This window comes from Hypanus sabinus, chromosome 2 (assembly GCF_030144855.1).
Source record: "Hypanus sabinus isolate sHypSab1 chromosome 2, sHypSab1.hap1, whole genome shotgun sequence".
Lineage (NCBI taxonomy): Eukaryota > Metazoa > Chordata > Chondrichthyes > Myliobatiformes > Dasyatidae > Hypanus > Hypanus sabinus.
This window is the reverse complement of record NC_082707.1, coordinates 29,957,300-29,979,155: the sequence shown is the minus strand read 5'-3', so window position 1 is coordinate 29,979,155 and position 21,856 is coordinate 29,957,300. Positions and strand designations below refer to the sequence as shown.

Below are 21,856 nucleotides of genomic sequence, written 5' to 3'. Positions count from 1 at the left end.
AAAACTTGTTTGCATCCTTTCAAATATTTTAAGAGCCTTCAGTTAAGTTTTGATCAGCAGAAAGTAGTGACTGTTTTATTCACTGCAGCTTCTAGTTCTGTGGCTGGAGCTGTTGGAATGCCAACCTCTGGGGAGAGTGAGTCTGATGATTCAGAGATGGGTCGACTACAAGGTAAGAAATCTTCCACCGTAATGTGCTGTTAAAGCTATGCACTTGTATTCCTGAATTCACTTCTGTGAAGCCAGAAGATGCCCCTTAGTAAACTTTAGAAGAAATTGCCATTCACATATTTTGGTTGGGGGGAGGTCCTTTATACAAATGGTTCAGTTGAAATACTTGTGGAATGTAATTGTTGTGCCTAAGAATAGGATAAGAGTCCATAATGGGAAAGGCATTGAGTTTTATAAGTATATTTGCATTAATGTAAAGTCAGCTGTTTCTGAATTTGATCTTGAAGCTTGAAAATTTAAACCTTGGACATGGCGGAAGATATTTTTAAATCTGGGCATCAAACTGACATCACAGTATTTGATTTTATTTTTTATATAATTGGAAAATACGAAATGTTCCTGGGAGCATGATTTCTTCTTGCTTGGTAATAGCTTGTGTCACCTTCAAATGGAAGACAAGTGAAAGAGCTCAGTCGCTGTCGGAGAATTATATTCCCCTCGCAGTGGAAAATGGTGAAATGTCTGTCTGCAGGGCATTTCATCACACCCAATCTAGAGGCAGGAAGCTGGACATAGTAGTTGAAATGCCTCATAGTATTTGAGGTTTTTGTGGTGAAGACATTGTTACTTTGTTCCAACTACTTCAGTGAAGTTTATAAATGTTAAATAGGAATTTACCCTCTTTTCCATATCTCTTGACTATTTATTCCAGTTTCTTTGAAGCTTCACTTTGCCTTCTCATAATTTTAGTTTTCCCACCCCAAGCTGAAATAGTTGCAGCTTTTGTGTAAATGCAATCTTGGGCTGATGTTGCTCATTATGCACTGATATTTATATATGGAAACCAGGTGGGAATTTATTTACACAAGTTGGTAAGTGCATTATGCCTTGTATCTATTTTGTGTAATCTATATACTGCAAGAAATAACTTCCATAAATTTCTAGGCTTTCTCTTAGAAACTTGCTCAGTTGTATATTTTTCAAAACGAAAATCAAAATGAGTTGTAATTCTCCTAGAGTTCCCGGTGAACTGAACACTATTGTACTGAAAATGTTTTACCAGACCAAAGCTTGTCCTTGTCTTCCAGCTTTATTGGAGGCACGTGGCCTTCCACCCCACCTTTTTGGTCCTCTTGGTCCACGAATGTCTCAACTTTTTCATAGAACAATTGGAAGCGGAGCAAGTGAGTAACCACGTGGATATTTAATTCATAGAATAATTTTACTATAAATTTGTCAGACTTCAAAAAAGTTGTATTTTTTAGTCAACAGCAATGTGTAAAATATCCATCCTTGATTTTGCAACTTTTCATGTTTGTACAGGATATAACTTCTCCTTTTTGAATGTAAAGTCTCTGCTTCAATTACTCTTGGGTTAATTACTGCATGAACCAGATCCTGGGGAAATTTGTAGTTTACTCCAACAATGTACCATGGTGTTCAGTTTAAAAAGTCCTATTCTGGCTGATGTAATTTCTTTAACACCATCCAGTTTGCACACCAGCTGCCCTTCTAAAAAATTGTACTTATTTAACAAATTGCTAAGACATTTCCATTTATCTTTTATCTAATGGATTTGTATATTTTGGAATTGGCTAGCAATTTCAACTTGAAGCTTTCTATCTTAGTATTTTGTCATGACATCCATCTGGGCACATGACCAAAGTGAGGGACAGTATTTTGTGGTGACTGTGCTGCACATTGGTATGGTGTGGCCTTGTAGTTTTTCTCCAAACTGGGTCGTTGAAAGAATGTTATTACAGTTGATATTACTAATTCTCCTTCTCAGCAGAGCTAATCTACAGACATGATCTCAAGGCAGCTGCAAAATGCAGTTACAATAGTAATTCAGTTACACAATTGCAATTGAAATTCATTTATTTCTAAGGTTCCAAGGCACAGCAGCTTCTACAAGGTCTGCAGGCTACTGGAGATGAGAGTCAGCAACTTCAAGCAGTTATCGAAATGTGCCAGTTGTTGGTAATGGGCAATGAAGAAACCCTGGGAGGATTTCCAGTGAAGAGCGTTGTTCCAGCTTTGGTTGGTATTCTGAAGTATCTGATTATTTTTTTAAGATGTGTAACATTCAAAAACTGATGCCTCATTATTTGATTATTTCCATTTACATAACATCTTAAAAATATTGATTGAAGTTCCAGGGTTTTCCAATTTGAATTCAGCCCCCAAGGAATATCACTTTAATGACTGTGGTTAAAGTTCTTGACATTGTTAGTTGCACTGAGGAGTGGCTTTCATGTGTATCTGTTAAGTTGTAACCCAATTTGAACTTTGTTTCATTTACAGTTTAGTCTTTTGTTTGCACACAGTTGGATGTCCATGTGAATAACCAATGTGTTAATGTCCAAACTCTGGAAGAGTAAGACAAACCCTGGGTTTAATATAATGGGTGGGAACCTCCAAATAAAAGAGGTTTGAGCATAGTTGAGACATTAAAAAGTGAAGCAACTGCAGCAGTTGTATTAAATGGGTGACTTGCTTTGAATGGCATATCTTCTGAACCTTGACCAAAAATAGACTTGATGAAACTAATTATTTGTACTTGGAGAGAATACGGGTTCAAAGGAAATTGAAACAGTTTCCACTGGGAAAATTAGGAAGGCCATTTGTCAATTTTAAATCTATAGAGTTTTTTGTTTTTTTTTGGTCACATTGTAGGATTGAATGGTGGAGTAGTCCTGTTAAATAGTTTAATGTTTTTACTGTCCCTGGATATGTCATCTCATTCAGTTTAATATATTATGCCTTGATCCTTGAAATATATACATGAGCTATCATCATTAATAATTTCTTATTCCTTTGCAGATAACTTTGTTGCAGATGGAGCACAACTTTGACATTGTAAGTATTTTGTGTTAAGTATTTTATTTTGGAATAGTTGCTAAGATATTTCCCAAGCTTGTTCATTCATTCAAATGGCATTACCTGTTTTAATATGATAGATGAACCACGCTTGCAGAGCGTTGACTTACATGATGGAAGCTCTACCTAGGTCGTCGGCTGTGGTTGTTGATGCAATTCCAGTCTTTTTGGAAAAGGTGAGATAATTGGGTCAGTTGCAAAAAATGTCACTATTGGTTCCTTTTGTTGGTGTTCTATTCTTATACTGATATTAAAATGATATCTGATTTGTAATAGCAGGAAAATATATTTCAATAGTGATATTTTTAATTACGACCTTGACTATTGGCTAAGGTTTAACAGTTGTGACTTCAGCCTTTTTTAATTTGGGCATTCATATGGCTTTCCCTTTTGGCGAAGGGAGTATTTTGTTACAGATAGTGTGAACAAAGGCTCCTAACTCTGATTTCCCATCCCCTTTCATAAAACTATATTTTCAGGCCATTTATTGTAATTTTCTCTAGGCAAGTGTTGCAAATGTCTAATCTTAACTATGTAATTAATTACTTTTAACTGCTATGAAATGTTTAGCATCTTTACAGGCTCCTGGTGATTTATAAAAATCAGGAATTTTCACTTTAAATCAGCAAAACCACTATGATGCTGACATTTTTTAACTTGCAACAATGATTTAAGCATTTTATTTCAAATTTAATTCTAAACATTGCCACTTGACTGCCTCTGGCTTCTTTAACCCACCATTATGCTGTCAATCAACAAAGTACCAGAATTCCCTCAATCTCTATCTCCCTGCTTTAAGAAACTCCTTACAGTGGTGTTCAACCTCCATGGAAAAATATGAATGCATTTTGAAGATTTTCTACATCTGATCTTGTTGCATAATTTCAGGGATATTTGTAAGATATAACTAGTCAAGAATTGAGTTCAAGAGTGGTGAGGTAATGTTGCAGCCCTATAGAAGCCTGGTTAGACCATACTTGGAGCATTGTGTTCAGTTCTTGATGCCTCATTATAGTGATAGAGGGCACTGGCTTGACTTTGAAGGTGGTTAGCAGTCCTCAACAGAATATGAACGAGCCAAGGACTAGGTGACCTCAACAGATTAGGGCCTAAACCATGGAATATCCTAAGTCATTTTCCCTGCTGCAGGAGTCGTCTTCATTTGGATTCACCAATCTTTGACATTTGTAAATTCTTTTTTTTAAAAAAAAGACATACTGGTTATCAGAGTGCAAGGCTTTTCATGTTTCAAAGGTACATTTAATACCAGAAATGTATACAATATACATCCTGAAATGCTTTTTCTTTGCAACCATCCACAAAAACAGAGGAGAACCCCTAAATAATGGCAGACAGTTACCCCAAAGTCTCCCTCCCACATGTAATCAACAAAGCAACGATCCCCCTCCCCCACCAGCAGAAAAAAAGCATTGGCACTCACCACTGAGCACTCGAGCATGCAGCACAGCAACAGCAAAGGCAGATGCAGCACCCCAAAGACTACTCGTTCACCCAGTATTCAGCATTCCACAGACTCTCTCTCCCTGATAAGGGAGAAAGAGCTGTCTCAGTTTCACAGCGGTGGGGTGGGTGGTCATAAAAAAACGATGTTAAAAGTCCATTGCGTCACTTTTTCTGAGCTCTATACCCAGAGATCTCGGGTCTTTGGGCTCACAGCCAGAGATATTCCATCTCCCACAAAACACTGATTTCCTGCCGGGACATCGACCTTCAGTACGCCTGTCTCCAGAGCCACAAGATGCTGAGACGTCAAAGGCGAGCTAATCTCTTAAGCCACACCCTTGGCATATCGAACAATGGCCAGTCGTACTAAAATCATTAGTTTTCATACTCACAGCAACACACACAAAATGCTGGAGGAATTCAGCAGACCAGGGAGCATCCATGGAAAAGGTAAACAGTTGATGTTTCGGGCCAAGACCCTTCATTAGTCCTGATGAAGGGTCTCTGCCCGAAACATCGACTGTTTACTCTTTTACATAGATGCTGCCTGGTCTGTTGAGTTCTACCAGCATTTTCTGTGTATTTTATTACCAGCATATGCAGATTTTCTTTTGTGAGTGGAGTTCACAGGCTGTGTAGAATTCACAGACTTGGCCAGATTTTAATTACCCATCCCTAACTAGCCACAAAGCTGTTGGTCATCTGCCTTTTAAACTGCTGAAGTAATTTCACAATTATTGGAATTTGATCTGTGAACTCTTGGTATTGACTTTGAAATTTAAATGTAAATTACATTTGGAATTTTTATTTTGAAATTGGTGTGGTTTCAAAGTGGACTGAAGGTTCAGTATTTTGCAGTAGTTAGAATCATTTTGCATTGCAATGAAAGTATTGTTTTTGCTTAAATCAACAATTTGCCAAAAACCGAAGATGTACAATGGAAGTCAGTTCAAAAGTGTTTTACTAATTAAGTAATCATGATTGTTTTGGTTCACATTTTGTATTGCAGAGCACTTTTAAAGACCAACTAAAATTTAAAGTATAAAAAAAATTGGTAACTGATCTGTCATTGGAAACTCTTAAACATTTTATGAAAGTAACTTCCATGTTTTCTAGCTTCAAGTCATTCAGTGCATTGATGTAGCTGAACAAGCTTTGACTGCTCTGGAAATGTTATCTCGAAGACATAGTAAAGCCATTCTACAAGCTGTAAGTACTGCCATAAGTGTCTTTGGTGTGCTGAAGATGATACTGAAATTCTGAAATGACTTTATATCCCATGGAAGGTAATGATGCTTGGCTGTAAACATAAGGCTAGCATCTCTTGGTTTAGCCAGAACTTGTGAGCCCAGGTAATGATTTGCAGATGAGATTTTGTTTTCATCTGAAAATTTTAGGATCAAAGTGGGAAACCAATATATGTCAGGATTTGTATTGTAGCTAATTTTATTACCCAATTTTCCCTCGTTTTGAAAATACATACCAGTATCTCCACCACCTTTGTAATATGGATTGAACAACTGAACACCTCAATCAAAAATAAAACTAAGCTTACACCTTTTTTAAACCCATATGGAAGCTGCACCAGATGTTAGAAGGCTTCAGTTTTAGTAAAGTTCAATTTTAATTTTGGTAATCTTATCAGTAATTGATCAATTATTTATAATCTATAATTGTACCATTGCATCATTGAGCCAAATATTCATGGAGAGAAAGGCAGCACCCAAGTCAAAGAAAAATCTTGGAATTCTTGATTTTCCCAAGTTAAAAACTTGCAATAACCTGTATTTGCCAAGGGGGACAAAAGCTACTCATTGTACCTGGAAGTGTGCATTGCCCTGTGGGGTTTTTAAAGGACAGGAATAATTCCTTGGTTACAATATTTTGAAATATTAAAACAATTATTATAAATAAAAAGCAGATGTAAACAATTTATCTGTGTAACTAGATTAAACTCTTTGCTTCATTTAAGAACTTCCACCTTGACACTTCTTGACTTGTCTTTCAGCAACCAATACTTTTGATTATCAAAACTTTTCTAGAGTAAATGCAGTTTCAGAGTTGGTTTTGTGAATGATCTTTTACTCTTCTCCTAATCCCCTCTCAATGCATTTTATTTATTTTAAAGGGTGGATTGGCCGATTGCTTGCTCTACTTGGAGTTCTTCAGCATTAATGCACAGCGAAATGCTTTGGCAATTGCAGCAAACTGTTGCCAAAGTATTACTCCTGATGAATTTCACTTCGTTGCTGATTCATTACCTTTGCTAACCCAGAGACTGACTCATCAGGTACGAAAGAGGCATTTACTATTACTAATGACAGATAAAGATGTATGAATTTTTTAGAAATATTGAAATTTTGAACAAGGAGTAATTTACAAAACCATGCTACTATTTGCTTTGTAAGCCTGTGACTCCATGCGTAAATGCCTACAGCTATGGTGACAATTAGTGTTCTCTTGATGGATATCTTTTGATTAGTTTAGATTCCTTTCCCTTTCCAACCCCTCTTCCTGCCAGTTAGTTTCCAACTCCTATTTTCAGAAAATTGCTTCCATTCCGTACTTGTACCATTTTGGATTTTGTGTAGATATGTTGCTTTTAGTGGCATAGGTTCATGTGGTTTGGAAGTGAACCAGCTGCAAGTCACATCAGAGAACACTGATCAACTAATCTTCCAAAATCTAAAATGAAGCAGGGTTTTTAAAAGTTCATTGATTATAAACTGAATTCTATTTATTATAATTTCTCAGTCCATTTGCTACAAATTCTGAATTAGTTGTAGTCATGAAAGTCCTTGAGCTGCTACAAAATGTCACCTGGTAGAAAACCAAGGGTTTTTGTCTAACGTTTACTGAATGAAACTTTAAAATAGGTTGTAACTGGCCAGCGTTTCTTACTTTGCAATTCATCTTTTTATAATTAAGGTCTTTCATAAAGCTGAATATCGAAGTATGTTGAATTTTATTTTGGCAAGTCTAGTAGAGCTTTCACAATATATATTATGGTTGTACCAAGGATTAATCCAATGGTAAAGATACTACAAAGCCCGTGAAGGCCACTAAAAGCAATATATCTACATTATAAATTTTATCCATCTTTTATTCACCATTTATAATGAGCCATTGTTTTCCCCGCAGGATGAATTAGATGATTATATTACTTTTGTCATGATAAGACAAGTGACATGGAAGAATGCTGTAGTGTTGAGGCATTTAGAGGAACAAACATTATGGAAAGGATAAATTTGGCATGCAGATTTATGAACTTTTTTCTTTTACAATATTTTTATTCAGAAGAAGAAAAAACAAGATTTACAGAGTGCAACACATAGATACATCTCAACATAACTTATGTACATTCATATATTGTAATAAAATTGATCAAAATGTAATAGCATAACACATAAAGGTATACCACTCTGTAATCAAAAATTTAAAGATAAGTCATACATCATAAAATAAATTTTTTATATTTTTAAAAAAAAGTCAACCCCCTACCAACTACCAAAGAAAAAAGCTGATGGATGGCAATGGATAATTAGAAAAAAAAAACATTCACTTAAGAAGAGAAGATACAAATATACATAAGTCTGTGCACTGTTAAACTTTATAAATTGGAAAAGTAATTTAGGAAAGGTCCCCAAATATCATAAGAAGATTGTTTCGAATTTAAGACTGAACAGTGGATCTTTTCTAAATTTAAATAAGACATAATATCACGTAGCTATTGAAGATGTGCAGGAGGGGTAGACTCCTTCCATTTAAGCAAGATTGCTCTTCTTGCTAAAAGAGAGGTAAAAACTAAAACCTGTAGGTCAGGAGTATTTAAAGTTATATCTTCATTTGCAATAATACCAAACAAGGCAGTAAGGGGATTTGGGTCAAATTAGACCCTAAAAAGTTGAGAGAAGGTATGAAATACTTCCTGCCAAAACTTTTCAGTTGTAGGGCAAAACCAAAACATATGAATTAAAGAAGCATCAGCAGAGTTGCATTTATTACAAAGTGGAGAAACATTCGGGTAAAAACTGGAGAGCTTCTGCTTAGAAATGTAAGCTCTATGAACCACTTTAAATTGTAGAAGAGAATGACGAGCACAGAAAGATGATTTATTAACCCGTTTAAGAATTTTATTCCATCTATCATCTGAAATCTGACAATTTAGGTCATCCTCCCAAGCTTTTTATTTTATCTTATTAAAAAAAAGTCTTGTCTAGAATCGATCAACAAGTTATAGATACCAGTAATAGAACCATTAACAAAAGGTTTTAAATTTAAAAGATCATCCAGTAAATTTTTATCAGGACCGATAGGAAAAGTAGCTAATTGGAAACGTAGAAAATCTCTAATTTGAAGGTATCTGTAAAAATGCGTTTTTCGGGAGTGCAAATTTATTTGACGATTGGTCAAATGAAGCAAGAGATCCTGAGTAAAACAGGTCCCAAAAACACTTAATACCTCGTTCATCCCAATCTTTAAAGACTTTATCAGTCATGGAAGGGATAAAAAAAAATTATGGAGAATGGGAGATGATAATGAGAACTCTTAAATATACTGGTTAAGTTTGACTCAAACGAAAGCTTTATCTGATTGTTCACTACAACAATTCTAAAGTTGCAGCATTCAGTAAAGTAGATATCTATATTTACTTTCCTGGTCAATAAATATAATAGGCAGTTGTCGGAGCTTTGACTTGTGCTGCCTCTGCTACTGACCAATCAAATCTTGCATATTTCTAGTAGTGTCAAATTTCCTTTATGCATTTTGTTTCAGCAGCCAATTTTGGTAAACAATTTGATCAAATGGTTTTTTTATCCCTAGAGCAATTGTGGGATTCTAAAATCCAACAGCAAATTTGCTGGTTTCTTGATCATAATAGAATCCACTTGTATTGGTGAGACACATGTAACTTCATCCTCCCTCTTAAACTTTGTTCTTTTGAGTTTTAGTATTCTTGTATTGTCATCGGTGGACAAATTTAACACTACTAGTGACCACAAAACCACCAGGTTCCCATTGGTGGGGGACACTTTTGACTCTTTCCCTTTTAAGAGAAATTTCTTCCCCCGGCATTCATTTGAAAATGCATCTACAACTACTTGATTACTTCTGAAAGCATAACTAGCAGTCTGCTCAGTCTTACCAAGTTGTTATTTTAGTAATATAAAACAAGACTGATATTCTGGCAACACACACTAAATGCTGGAGGAACTCAGCAGACCAGGCAGTATCTGTGGAAAGTACAGGCCATGTTTCAGGCATTATTTTAGCCATACACATCTCAGGAGTATTTAGCAGAGAATTTTCAGAACTAGACATGTTGTTTAGGTTGCTTGCTCGCTAACACTACTTGGGCATGCATTCACTCACTCAAAAGCATCATGTTTCAGATTCAAGTATTTGCAATATTCTACCTCCTACACGTAGAAACATTTCTGTATTCCATGTCAACAAGGATTAAGTCAGATTGTAGGAATTCTGTGCTAAGTGGCTCTTACTTCTGGCTCTCATAAGCCTTTACACGTTTAAAAATGATCCTCACCTCTTGCTTGAATGAGTGGAACTCTGACAACTTAGAGAAAGCAGTCTATTTGTCACTCCATTCACATCTTTAACGTTCCCACAAATCTACAACATGTCATCACTGAGTACCACATGCAGCCTGAGCCACCTGGAAAATCAGAGATCGGGAAAAGTAGCACAGCAGAACAAGGAAATACTACTGCTGTACAAGAGTCCTCCAATTGGTTTCCCAATTTTGTGTGGAGCACCCCATTACAAAACAGTCAAACTTTGCCATTCGTATTCTTAAGGACGATTAGGGATTGTCCTTGTAAGCCCTGCATGCTGAGTGAATGAAGAATTTTTGAGTATTGTGAAGGTGAAGCTTTCAGTTATTCCACTTCAATTTCATTTAAAAAAAAATAAAGATAAACTTCTTGTTTTTGATCAGGACAAGAAATCTGTTGAAAGTACTTGCCTGTGTTTTGCTCGACTGGTTGACAACTTCCAACATGAAGAAGTAAGATATTTTATTTGACAATTTCATGAAATGCTGTTCAAAATAATGCTCTGAGAAACAAAAACTGTCATGTCAGACTTTTCAGTGTTGAGTAAAATGTCAATGGGTACGAAAATTTATCTATGGTATATAGGCATCCACAGGATGTGTTATTGCAGCATTTGGAGTTGATAGTTGAAGTGTGGATTATATTTTTAACTTTGTGTTGCTAGGAGAAGCAGAACTTGTCTGAGAGAGACACAAGATGCTGGGGGAGCTCAACAGGCCATGCAGCATCTATGGTATATATTTTAAAAAAAAAGAGTACACTCAACATTTTGGGCTGAGACCCTTAGACAGAACTGGAGGAAAAAAATGAGTGGATTTAAAAGTTGGGAGGAGGGAAGGAAGAAACAAAAGTGAGAAGTGAAACTGGGAGGGATGAAGTAAAGAGCTGGGAGGTTGATTGCTGAAAGAGATGCAAGGCTGAAGAAGGGGAAGTCTGATGAGAGAGGACAGAAGGCCATGGAAGGAAGAAAAGGAGAGGCACCACCAGAGGGAGGTGATGAGCAGGCAAGGAGGTGAGAGAGGGTAAAAGGAATGGGAGAATGGTGAAGGAGATGGGGATCGGCATTACCAGAAGCTCGAGGAAATCTATGTTCATGCCATCAGGTTGAAGGCGACCCAGATGAGATATAAAGTGTTGTTTCTCCAACGTAAGTAGCGACAGTAAAGCGGGTCATCAGTTGACATATCAGAATGAGAAGTGGAATTAAAATGGGTGGCCACTGGGAGATCCAGTTCTGGCAGTTGAAGCACAGGTGGTTAGCGAAGCGGTCTCCCAGTGTGCGTCGGTTCTCACTGATTATACAGGAGGCCACACTGGGAGCACCGAACATAGTATATGACCCCAACAGGCTCACGGGTGAAGTATCGCCTCACCTGGAAGGACTGTTTGGAGCACTTGTTCTGCTTGCAAGGATAAGTGCCAGGAGGGAGATCAGTGGGAAGCAATGAATGGACCAGGGAGTTGCTAAGGGAGTGATCCCTACAGAAAGCAGAGAATGGGGAGGGAGTGGGAGGGGGAGGGAGGAGATAAGGACGTGTTTGGTAATGGGATCCTGTTAGAGATGGTGGAAGTTACACAGAATTGTGAGCTGGATACAGACTTGTTAGGTAGTAGGTGAAAATGAGGAACCCTATCCCTGGTAAGGTGGCAGGAGGATGGGGTGAGAGCAGACATTCAGTGGATGTTGTATATTTGGACTTTTAGAAGGGCTTTGACAAGGTGCCACACATGAGGCTGCTTACCAAGTTAAGAGCCTAAGGCATTACAGGAAATTTACTAAGATGGATAGAGCATTGGTTGATTGGTAGGAGACAGCGAGTGCCAGTGACTGGTGGCGTTCTGCAGGGGTTGGTATTGGAACCACTTTTTATGCTTTATGTAAATGATTTAGATGATGAAATAGATAGCTTTTTGTCAAGTTTGCAGATAATATGAAGATTGGTGCAGGTAGGGTTGAGAAAATAGGTTGGATGTAGGAGGACTTGGATTGGGAGAAAGGGCAAGAAAGTGGCAAATGAAATACAATGTTGGAAAATGCATGGCCATGCACTTTGGTAGTAGAAATGTGCAGACTATTTACTAAATGGGGTGCAAATCCAAAAATCCGAGATGCAAAGGGATTTAGGAGTCCTTGTGCAGAACACTCTAAAGGTTAACTTGCAGGTTGAGTTGGTGAGGACGGCAAATGCCACATTAGCACTCATTTCAAGAGGTCGAGAATACAAGAGCAAGGATGTGATGCTGAGGCTTTATAAGTCACTGGTGAGGCCTCACCTTGAGTATTGTGACAGTTTTAGGCCCTTCATCTAAGGAAAGTTGTGCTGGCATTGGAGAGGGTCCAGAGGAGGATCACAAGGATGATTCCACAAATGAAAGGGTTATCATATGATAAACGTTTGATGGGTCTGTACCAGCTGGAATTCAGAAGGATGGGGGTGGGGGGAAATCTCATTGAAACCTTTCAAATGTTGAAAGGCCTAGACTGAGTAGATGTGGAAAGGATGTTTCCCATGGAGGGAGAGTCTAAGACAAGAGGGCACAGCCTCAGGTTAGAGGGATGTCTATTTAAAACAGATGCATAGAAAATTCATTAGCCAAAGAGTAGTGAATTTGTGTAATTATTGCCACAGGCCAGGTCGTTGGGTGTATTTAAGGCAGAGATTGATAAGTTCTAACTGGACATGGCATGAAAGTTTATGGGGAAAAGGCTGGGAACTGGGGTTGAGGAGGAGGAGAAAAGGATCATCCATGATTGAATGCCAGAGCAGACTCAATGGGCCAAATGCCCTAATTCTGCTCCTATGTCTTATGGAATTGAGAGAAGGGGTTGACGTTTTTACAAGTAACAGGGTGGGAAGAGGTGTAGTCCGGGTAGCTGTGAGTCAGTGGATCTATAATAGACATCAATAGACAAGATGTCTCCAGAGATAGACAAAGATCAAGAAGGGAGAGGGAGGTGTCAGAAATTGACCAGGTAAATTTGAGGACAGGGTGGAAGTTTGAAGCAAAGTTGAAGTCAATGAGCTCTGCATGGGCCCAGGGAGCAGCACCAATGCAGTTGTCAATGTGTTGTAGGAAAAGTTGGGGATGGACACCAGTGAAGGCTTGGAACATAATCTGTTTCACATAGCCGACAAAAAGGCAGGCATAGCTGGGGCCATGTGATTGCCCATGGCTACACTTGTTTGAAGGAAGTGGGAAAACCCAAAGGAGAAATTAAGAGTTGAGCACAAGTTCTGCTAGACAAAGGAGAATGGTGGTGGAGGGAAACGGGTTAGGTCGTATCCAGAGAGAAACGGAGAGCTTTGAGATCTTCCTGGTTGAGGATGGAGGTTTATAGGGACTGGACATCCATAGTGAAAATGAGATGGAGACCAGGGAGCTTGAAATTGCTGAACAGATCCAGAATGTGTGAAGTGTCACAGATGTAGATAGGAAGGGACTGAACTATGGGGGGAGGTGCAATAAGACAGTTGAGGTATGCAGATATGAGTTCAGTGGGACAGGAACAAACTGAAACAATGGATCTATCTGGGCATGTGGGTTTGTGGATCCTGCTGAGTCTTCACTGAATCCACTTAAATTGTGAAATTTGAACAGAGCACTATACTATAGGAACAGGATATTTGGCACTCAAGGTCTGCACTGGACATTGTTGAATTAAATTTCTGCTCTCTGTCCATGATCCATGCCCCTCCATTCTCTGCATGTTCAGGTCTGTTTCTTTGACTCTTAAAGACCACTATTGTATGCTTCCACAACTACCATTGACAGCCCACTTTGAGAAAGTTTTTATGTAGAGTTGTTGGTCTTTGGATTTCTCTACCATGGAGCAATGGGTAAAGTCATTTAGTATGTTCACATCAGAATTTTTGTGGTAGAAATGATGGCTCTGGTGATCAGGCAGGTAATGTATTTGAAGTGGAGTATCGGTCATGTATGTGTGTGGTTTGTGTGGCCAACTTTAATTTTATTCGTCTTCTCAAAAGCCTGCTGAAGTCCAGACTATTCATGAAGCTTGAAATTGAAAGGCAATTGAATTTGTTTTTTTATACTAGAATTTTCTAAAATAAAATGGTGGTGCAATTAAAAGAAATGGGGTGGAGGTGGCAGAAGGGAAGTTCCACGTGTCAGAATGAAAGCTTGAAGTAGGGGTGTAGGATTGCCAAGTTGAGGCCTCTGCAGAAGTATGAGGTTTTATTTAGGTTGAAATAGTGATAAATGGCTGGGGCTTAAACTTGAAATGTATTGGCAAACTTTAATATGGCACATTCTTTCAAGCCTAATTTGCTGAACAGAATCTAGAATGATTCTTCACTGCTTAAATGAACTGCAATATGGGAAAATCTGTGTGAAGACTTCATAATAAAAAGCTTTGCATAGTTTGTGTTTTGTTAATTTACCAGTTAAACTCCATGTTGAACAAGAAATTGAAGTAAAACCCACATATCAAAGCGACAAACATATTCTGGCAATAATGCTTTTTTTAAAACATAATTATGCACAACTGCTGTAAAAAGTGTCTTGTAATTGTAGTCAATGTTAAAGTTATTATTCCAGTTCTAATGTGCTATGGGATCCTCAAGTAGAATTTTGCTGCATCTTTTTTGCTTTTCTACTTGCATAACTAAAATGGTTCCAAGTGATATTTTTGGCAGCAATATTTGTTCTGTCTGTTTAGTCCACATCACATGCCAGCTGGATATGCCAAAGGTCTTTGGGTTCAAAGTTATTAACTGTTTTTTAAAAATCAAGAAATTAAATTCTTTTTCCATAAAAATTGCAATGATTTTGAATTAATATATTTTAAGGATAGTGATTTTTGATTTCCGATATTTAGCTTGAATATTTTTTTTGAACCATGCAGGCCACAAACATACTCCATCCTTCAAATTCATGGCTGATGCTCCACTTTAAATACATTACCAGCCTGATCACTAGAACCATTGTTTCTATCACAAAAATTCTGATGTGAACATACTAAATGACTTTTTCCATTGCTCTCTGTTAGTAAAATATCCACAAAGATCCACAATTCTACATGGAAACTAGTTCAATTACAACTCCCTGGAGCAGAAGCAATTGGCTGCTTGGAACTGTTCAGAGTAAATTATTTTAATCCTCTTCTATGGTGCTGAGAATTCAGTCCACAAGAGGGCAGTTACAGCTTTGCTTAAAATCTCATCTAACTTGTATTTCCTAAATAAGGCACTGATCACCTAGATTATATGCCCTTGTATGGGGAGTGATCTAAGAGCCCATTTCCTTCTGACCGCTGTTCAGTGTACACACCAGCTTGGGTGTTTGCTCTGTCTCTATACCCCCCCCCCCACCCCCCACCAATCATACCTAAAGATGATATTTCCAGATTATTAAAAATCAGTCTGATATACCGAACAAGATGAAACCATAGACTTGATTAAGATTTGTATGTGAAACACAGACTGTTTCATTGATAGTAAGTTTTTGTAAATTAGTTCAGTGAAGAATTTTGTTGCCAAAACAGCACTGAATTGTGTACATTGGCTTTCAGTAGTTTCAAGCAAAAGTGGATCCCATAGATACTGTTTTGTTACTCGTGTTTCCTTCTGTGCATGCTACATTGACAATTGAAACAGAATTTTGAACAGAACAGCACAGGATCAGTGATCTGCCGTAATACTAGTCCAACTAATCTGCCTGTATGTGGTCCATAACCTTCTGTTCCTTCATGTATCAGTCTAAATGCCCTGTTTGTGGCTTTGGTATTTTAGTATTGTGTTGGGGCAGCACTGAGAACAGATCCATTTTGGTAATTAAGGTGGGGCTCAAGTTGTTAGTATTTGAGTGAGCAGTCATGTCAGGCACTTGAGCACATATGTGCTCATCTTGATTGAAATTATTTAATTTCTGGTGTTAAGTATTCAATTGCTACCTGGAAAGATGTTCAAATTGTAAGTGTTTTGGTTAACCCAGCTTTCCTGGTGAGAATAATAAGTTAACACCACCTGCATGATCTTAGATGGAATCTCAGTTAGCAGCAAGATGGTGTGCAGGAGAGAGATCAGCACGTTGGTATCATCACAACAACCTTGTACTCTGTGTTGGCAAGACCATGGAATTTGGGAGAACACCCAGCAATACTCATTGAGGGGTCAGTGATGAAAAGTGAGGAGTCATGTTCCTGGACATGAGCATCCTAGAGAATCTTATTCTGGGTTCAACAGATTGATACAATCAGAAAGGCACACCATGTGCTATTTTGAAGAGACTTGGTATTTCACTAAAGACTAGCTTATTTCTATGGATGTGTTGTGGAGAACATTCTGACTGGTTGCATCATTGCCTGGTATGGATGTTCCAATACACGGGATCGAAAGATACTGTAGAGGGTTGGAGGCAGGTTGCTTCATCGTGGGCACAACCCTCCCCATTGTCAAGAACATCTTCAAAAGACAGTGCCTCAAGAAGGTGGCATCCATAATATGGTATATGGAGGAATTTAAGGTAGGGGGATATGAGGGGGGCACGGTTTAAGGGTCGGCACAACATTGTGGGCCGAAGGGCCTGTACTGTGCTGTACTGTTCTATGTTCTATAATTAAAGACCCTCACTGTCAAGACCATGCCTGCTCATTGCCATCTAGGAAAGAGGTACAGGAGTCTGCAGGCCCACACTCAAATGGTTCAAGAGCAGCTTTCTGTCTGCCAAAAATTTTTTGAACAGTTCATGTGCATTACCTCATTATTAAAACTACATTTATTATTCAAGATTCAAAGAACATTTGTTTGCTTACAGGCAGCCACAAAGCCAGAAGCCCAAATAATTCAATTTAAAAAGGGGACCATGACCACTGTGCTGAGAAAGAGGGGGAGGGAAAAGCACACATGTCATGCAGACAACAGGAGCAAATTTCAGCATTCAGAATCAAATGGAGTCCTTAGATCTGCTCCCTGGAACAGCCGGAGTAGGTCCAAGTCTTGATCTCAATGCGTCATAATTAGCAGGACGAAAATGGCGCAAAGCTCAGACAACAGCTGCTGGAGCAGTTCACAGCTTCGGTGCCATAGATGAAGATTGAACATTGCTGGAGAGTGTGCAAAATCAACTTGACACTTCAGCTTTTCAGTCTATCTGGACCAGCATTTAAATTGACCGAGCAGTGGGTGGTGCCTTGCTGTAGGACCCAGCGATTTGCTGAAGTCATTCTCGATCTCCACAAATGTGCTCAGCACTTGGAGAGACCCAACCTTGCAGCTGGGTTAGGTGGGGGAGCGTTAAACCTCTTCTGCATCAACTCCTCTCCAAATCGCTCACTCCAACAGCAAAACCAACTCCTTCTGTGACCCATGAACACATTGTGCTTTGCAACTGCATAGCCCATCCTTCGAATCAGCTTTGCATCTACGACTTCGTTGTGATGATGGTTTACCGCAACTTCAGAAATGGTGTTTTTAGTAATATTTTTAGTCATAGGTTCTTGCCTTTTGAACTACTAGTGAGCTGTCACATTCATTAAGTAGTGCCATCTTAAACTGGCAGTTTCTTCTTTTGCACTATTTATTATAACTTGCAGTGATTTTTATTTTGTATTGTAATGTACTGCTGCTGCAAAATAATAAATTTCATGACATCAGTGATAGTAAATGTGATCCTGAGATTCTAATTCCATGAACTAGAGTGATGCATAATTTTAATGAATAAGTTATTGTAGATATTGACCCTAAGATTGTACTAATAAACAGTGATTCTATGGATTTCAACTGCAGTAGTCCTAAATGGGAATATTTAATAACTCCTAGAGCTCCCAGAGATGCATGCAGAGTCTCAGCCATGCTTAATTCAGTAAGCAACATCGTTTTAGGCATTTAAGGGAAAAAAAAATCCATTGGTCCTCGAAGTGGGCAGATCTTGGATGGTAGACTTGGGTCATGAGTGCAGGTCCCATTTAAGAAAACAAAAGCGGTAAAGGTACACTGATTCTCAAACCAAATGAAATGCAGATGATGCCTCAGACTCCCCATTATTCTCCTGGCAAATGTCCAGTCTCTGGAAAATAAAATTGAAGATCTCAGCAAGATTGCAGTACCAGAAGGACTGTTGTGCACTTGGCTTCAGAAAAACATGGTTAACCTCTGCCATCAGACAAGTCTTTCAAAGCCATAACAAGGGGAGTAGGCTTCATGATTAACTCATCCTGGTACGTAGACATGGTTGTCTGTTCTGCTCACCTGACCTGGGCCATTTAGTGGTCAAATGTCGTCCATTTTATATGCTGAGGGAATTTTCTGCCATCATTCTGGCAGCAGTGTACCAACATCAGGCAGGCACTGGAAGAACTGGGCAACATAATCAGCGGTCAGGGAACAGTGCACCCTGATGCCTTGCCTGTCATTGTGGTGGATGTCAACCAGGCCAGCTTGAAGTCTCTGAAGAACTATCACCAACCAACATGGCTCTTCTGGTTTCATAGATGATAACACACTTGACCACTTACATTACCATCAAGAACGCTTACTGTGTCATCCCATGCCCACACTTTGAAAAGCCTGCTCATCTGGCTCTACTTGTACTCCTGGTGCCTAGGCAAAGACTAAGGACAGCAGCACCGGTGGTGAGGAACAAGAAGGTATAGTCAAGGGAGGCAGAGGAGCACTTACATTGTGTTGGACTAGGCAATATTCAGGAATTCATCTTTGAGTCTGAATGAATGTGCCACAGTGTCACCAACTTCAAGACCTCTGTGGATGAGAACATTTCCAAACCAAAAGCTGTGGATGAACCAGGAGACTTGTAGTCTGCTAAGGGCTTATCTGTGGCATTCAAGACCGATAATCCAGAACTATACAAGTCCATTTATGACCTATGAGAGGCAATTTTAAGAGCAGAAAAATAATTCTGAGGTTGGAGAAGGAAATGGATGAACATTAGCTCTGGCAGTCTTTGCAGGCCAGTACTTCCTACAAAGCAAATTCAAACATGATGAATGGCTGTGATACTTCATGCCCAGATGGGCTCAATGCCTTTTATGCCCGTTTTGAAAGAGACTAAAACTACACCTGCACAAATTCCTGCAACATCTGGTGACTGTCATCTGTCTTGGAAGCTGATGTTGAAACTTTCAAGAGTATAAAACTTTGCAAGACATAAGGCCCGATAGTGTACCTGATTGGGCACTGAAAACTTGTCCCAGCCAACTGTCAGAAGTGTCCAGTCATCTTCAGTCTCGCACTGCTTCAATGGGAGTTTCCCACCTGCTTCAAAGGGCCACAATCATACCAGTGCTCATAAAGAACAGGCTGAGCTGCCTGAATGACTATCACACAGAGGCACTGAACATCTGTTGTGATGAAGTTCTTTCAGAGGTTGGTCATAGCTGGAATTAACTCCTGGCTAAACAAGAATCTCAACCTGCAATTTTCCTGTTGCCACTGAAGGTCCACAGCAGATGCAATCTCACAGGGTCTCCACTTGGCTTTGGATCCCCCTGGACAATAGCAATACTTATGCCAGGCTGTTTATTGATTGCAGCTCAAGTGTTCAACACCATCATACCCTCAGTACTAATCATTAAGCTCCAAAACCTAGGGCTTTGTACCTCCCTCCAACACTGACTTTGCTTTTTGCAAACACAGAACACAGTCGGTGCAGATCAGAAATAACATTTCCTCATTGACAATCAACACTGGCGCACCTCAAGGATGCGTGCTTAGCCCACTGCTGAACTCTCTACACCCATGATTAGTGAGGCACAGCTCAAATACCTTCTACAAATTTACTGATGACGAATATTGAAGGCATACTGGAGTGAGATACATCAGCTGGTCAAGTCATATTGCAACAAAAAGCCTTGCATTCAACATCAGTAAAATCAAGGAATTGATTGTGGACTTCAGGCAGGTGAGCTGAGGGAACACACCCCAGTCCTTGGAGGGATCAGCAGTGGTAAAGGTGAGCAGTTTCAAATTTCTGAATGTCAGCATCTTTGAAGATCTATCCTGGACCCCAACATATTGATGCAGTTACAAAGAAGACACAATCGTGTTTCTTTGTCATTTGGAGTTGGAGGAGACTTGGCATGTTATCATCTGGTAAAGGAGGGTCCATACACAGGATTGGGGGAAAAAGCTGCAGGAAGTTGCAAGCTCAGCCTGGCCACTAGCTTCCCCAACATCTGAATCCTTGAACTCCAAAAATCACTTTCAAGATGCAAGGATTTTTCCAGTTGGTTGAGCAATTTATTTGTTATTGGCATTTGCAATGCAGTAATAAGTGAATAGGCTGCTCAGATGTATAATGTAGTGTTGGAAATATGTCCTTTTATAATTGCACTAACATTTGTTGAGAAATGATTCTGCTGGTTGTGTATTTAACTTGTTGGGGTGGTGTAAATATAGGCTAAGTGTTTGATTTATCATGGATGTCTAATATGCTGAGTGTATGGTTAACTTTATTTTTCTTTTAATAGAACCTGCTACAGCAAGTGGCATCCCGGGATTTACTGACAAACATACAGCAGCTCCTGGTGGTGACTCCCCCAATTCTCAGCTCTGGCATGTTTATAATGGTGGTCCGCATGTTCTCCTTGATGTGTTCAAACTGTCCTACCCTGGCTGTGCAGCTCATGAAGCAAAGTGAGTGTTCTTTTCATTGGGAACAAACGATTTGCCTTTAAATGTTCTGTTAGAGAACTTACTAAGACATGTCATCATAACATTGGAATGCTTAACTAAACATAGTATATGTGTAAAATTGGTTATAGTTTGTGTTCTGAAGTGTCACCAGTTGAGTTGAGAGCATATTCAAGCTATATCCTTTACAACAAAAGTAGTGAAGCACTTGTTTCCTCCCGAACTTTAGTTAATTTAGCTGCAATTTTGTTTCAAATTGCATTTTTGTAATAGGTTCTCAAAATTGTTCAAATATTGATAGGCATGCAAACAGGTAAATAACGTGCACCTCATTCTGAATGAGGACGGCGAGATCATTATTTTCAATTGTAAGGCTGATTGAAGCTCTGATGTCATAGTCACATGTAAATTTGGGTCTTTCAATTCTAATTAAAAGCTGACAATGATGAGCGAAAATGGTGTAATTGTATCTCCAGGTTACTATGAACTAAAAAGTAACAGCTTGTTCTATTTTACTTTTCCTCAAGACATTGCAGAAACACTGCGATTTTTGCTTTGCGGAGCTTCAAGTGGCAGCTGCCAAGAACAAATTGATCTTGTACCGAGAAGTCCACAGGAGCTTTACGAGCTTACTTCCCTTATCTGGTGAGATGTTTTGTAGGATATTATGAGCCATTTTGATTTTGGTAACAATTATTGCCCTATTGAAATTAAACCCATTTCTTCAGTAATCTTGAGTATCCATGATTCCTTAGTTTTGACACTGATAGTGGTAACTCACAGCAAATTGCAATGTTAAATAATTGAGTTTTTTAAAAAAAATGCCTGTTCCATTCTAACTGCCACACTGCTACTTGTCCTTTTCCATAAAGAGCAAGAATTAAATGGATAACTCTAAGTGGGGTGAGGAGGAGAACCAAAGAAGTCATAAAACTGAAGAACTTCTGAGTTGTATGCTTCCATATACTGAATTATTTGCAAGAGCTGTGCATGCGATAGGTGGTCACTAAAACGTTACCTTATGGCTTAGCATAATACTTTTTACTTTAACACTTCTGCTTCCTCACTTTTAATGATTTTCAAATGGATTCTATTGATATTGTAATTATATTTTCCTTTTTGTGTTTAATGTGGCTGTGCCTACACAATACAGATAAC

The 21,856-nt window shown here is 38.8% G+C and overlaps 1 protein-coding gene across 8 annotated transcripts in view; it reads left to right on the top strand.

Annotated features, from left to right (window-relative positions):
- Positions 1-21,856, top strand: part of trip12 (thyroid hormone receptor interactor 12) — a 134,232-nt gene that overhangs the window by 51,356 nt on the left and 61,020 nt on the right. For all 8 annotated transcript variants that reach the window (XM_059994041.1, XM_059994095.1, XM_059994077.1 and 5 more), the window contains 10 exons: positions 89-172; positions 1,260-1,355; positions 2,060-2,211; positions 2,995-3,030; positions 3,132-3,227; positions 5,632-5,724; positions 6,644-6,805; positions 10,472-10,540; positions 20,536-20,701; positions 21,226-21,343. In XM_059994041.1, coding sequence (XP_059850024.1) covers positions 89-172; positions 1,260-1,355; positions 2,060-2,211; positions 2,995-3,030; positions 3,132-3,227; positions 5,632-5,724; positions 6,644-6,805; positions 10,472-10,540; positions 20,536-20,701; positions 21,226-21,343 — 1,072 coding nt within the window. The remainder of the gene's footprint in view (positions 1-88; positions 173-1,259; positions 1,356-2,059; positions 2,212-2,994; positions 3,031-3,131; positions 3,228-5,631; positions 5,725-6,643; positions 6,806-10,471; positions 10,541-20,535; positions 20,702-21,225; positions 21,344-21,856) is intronic.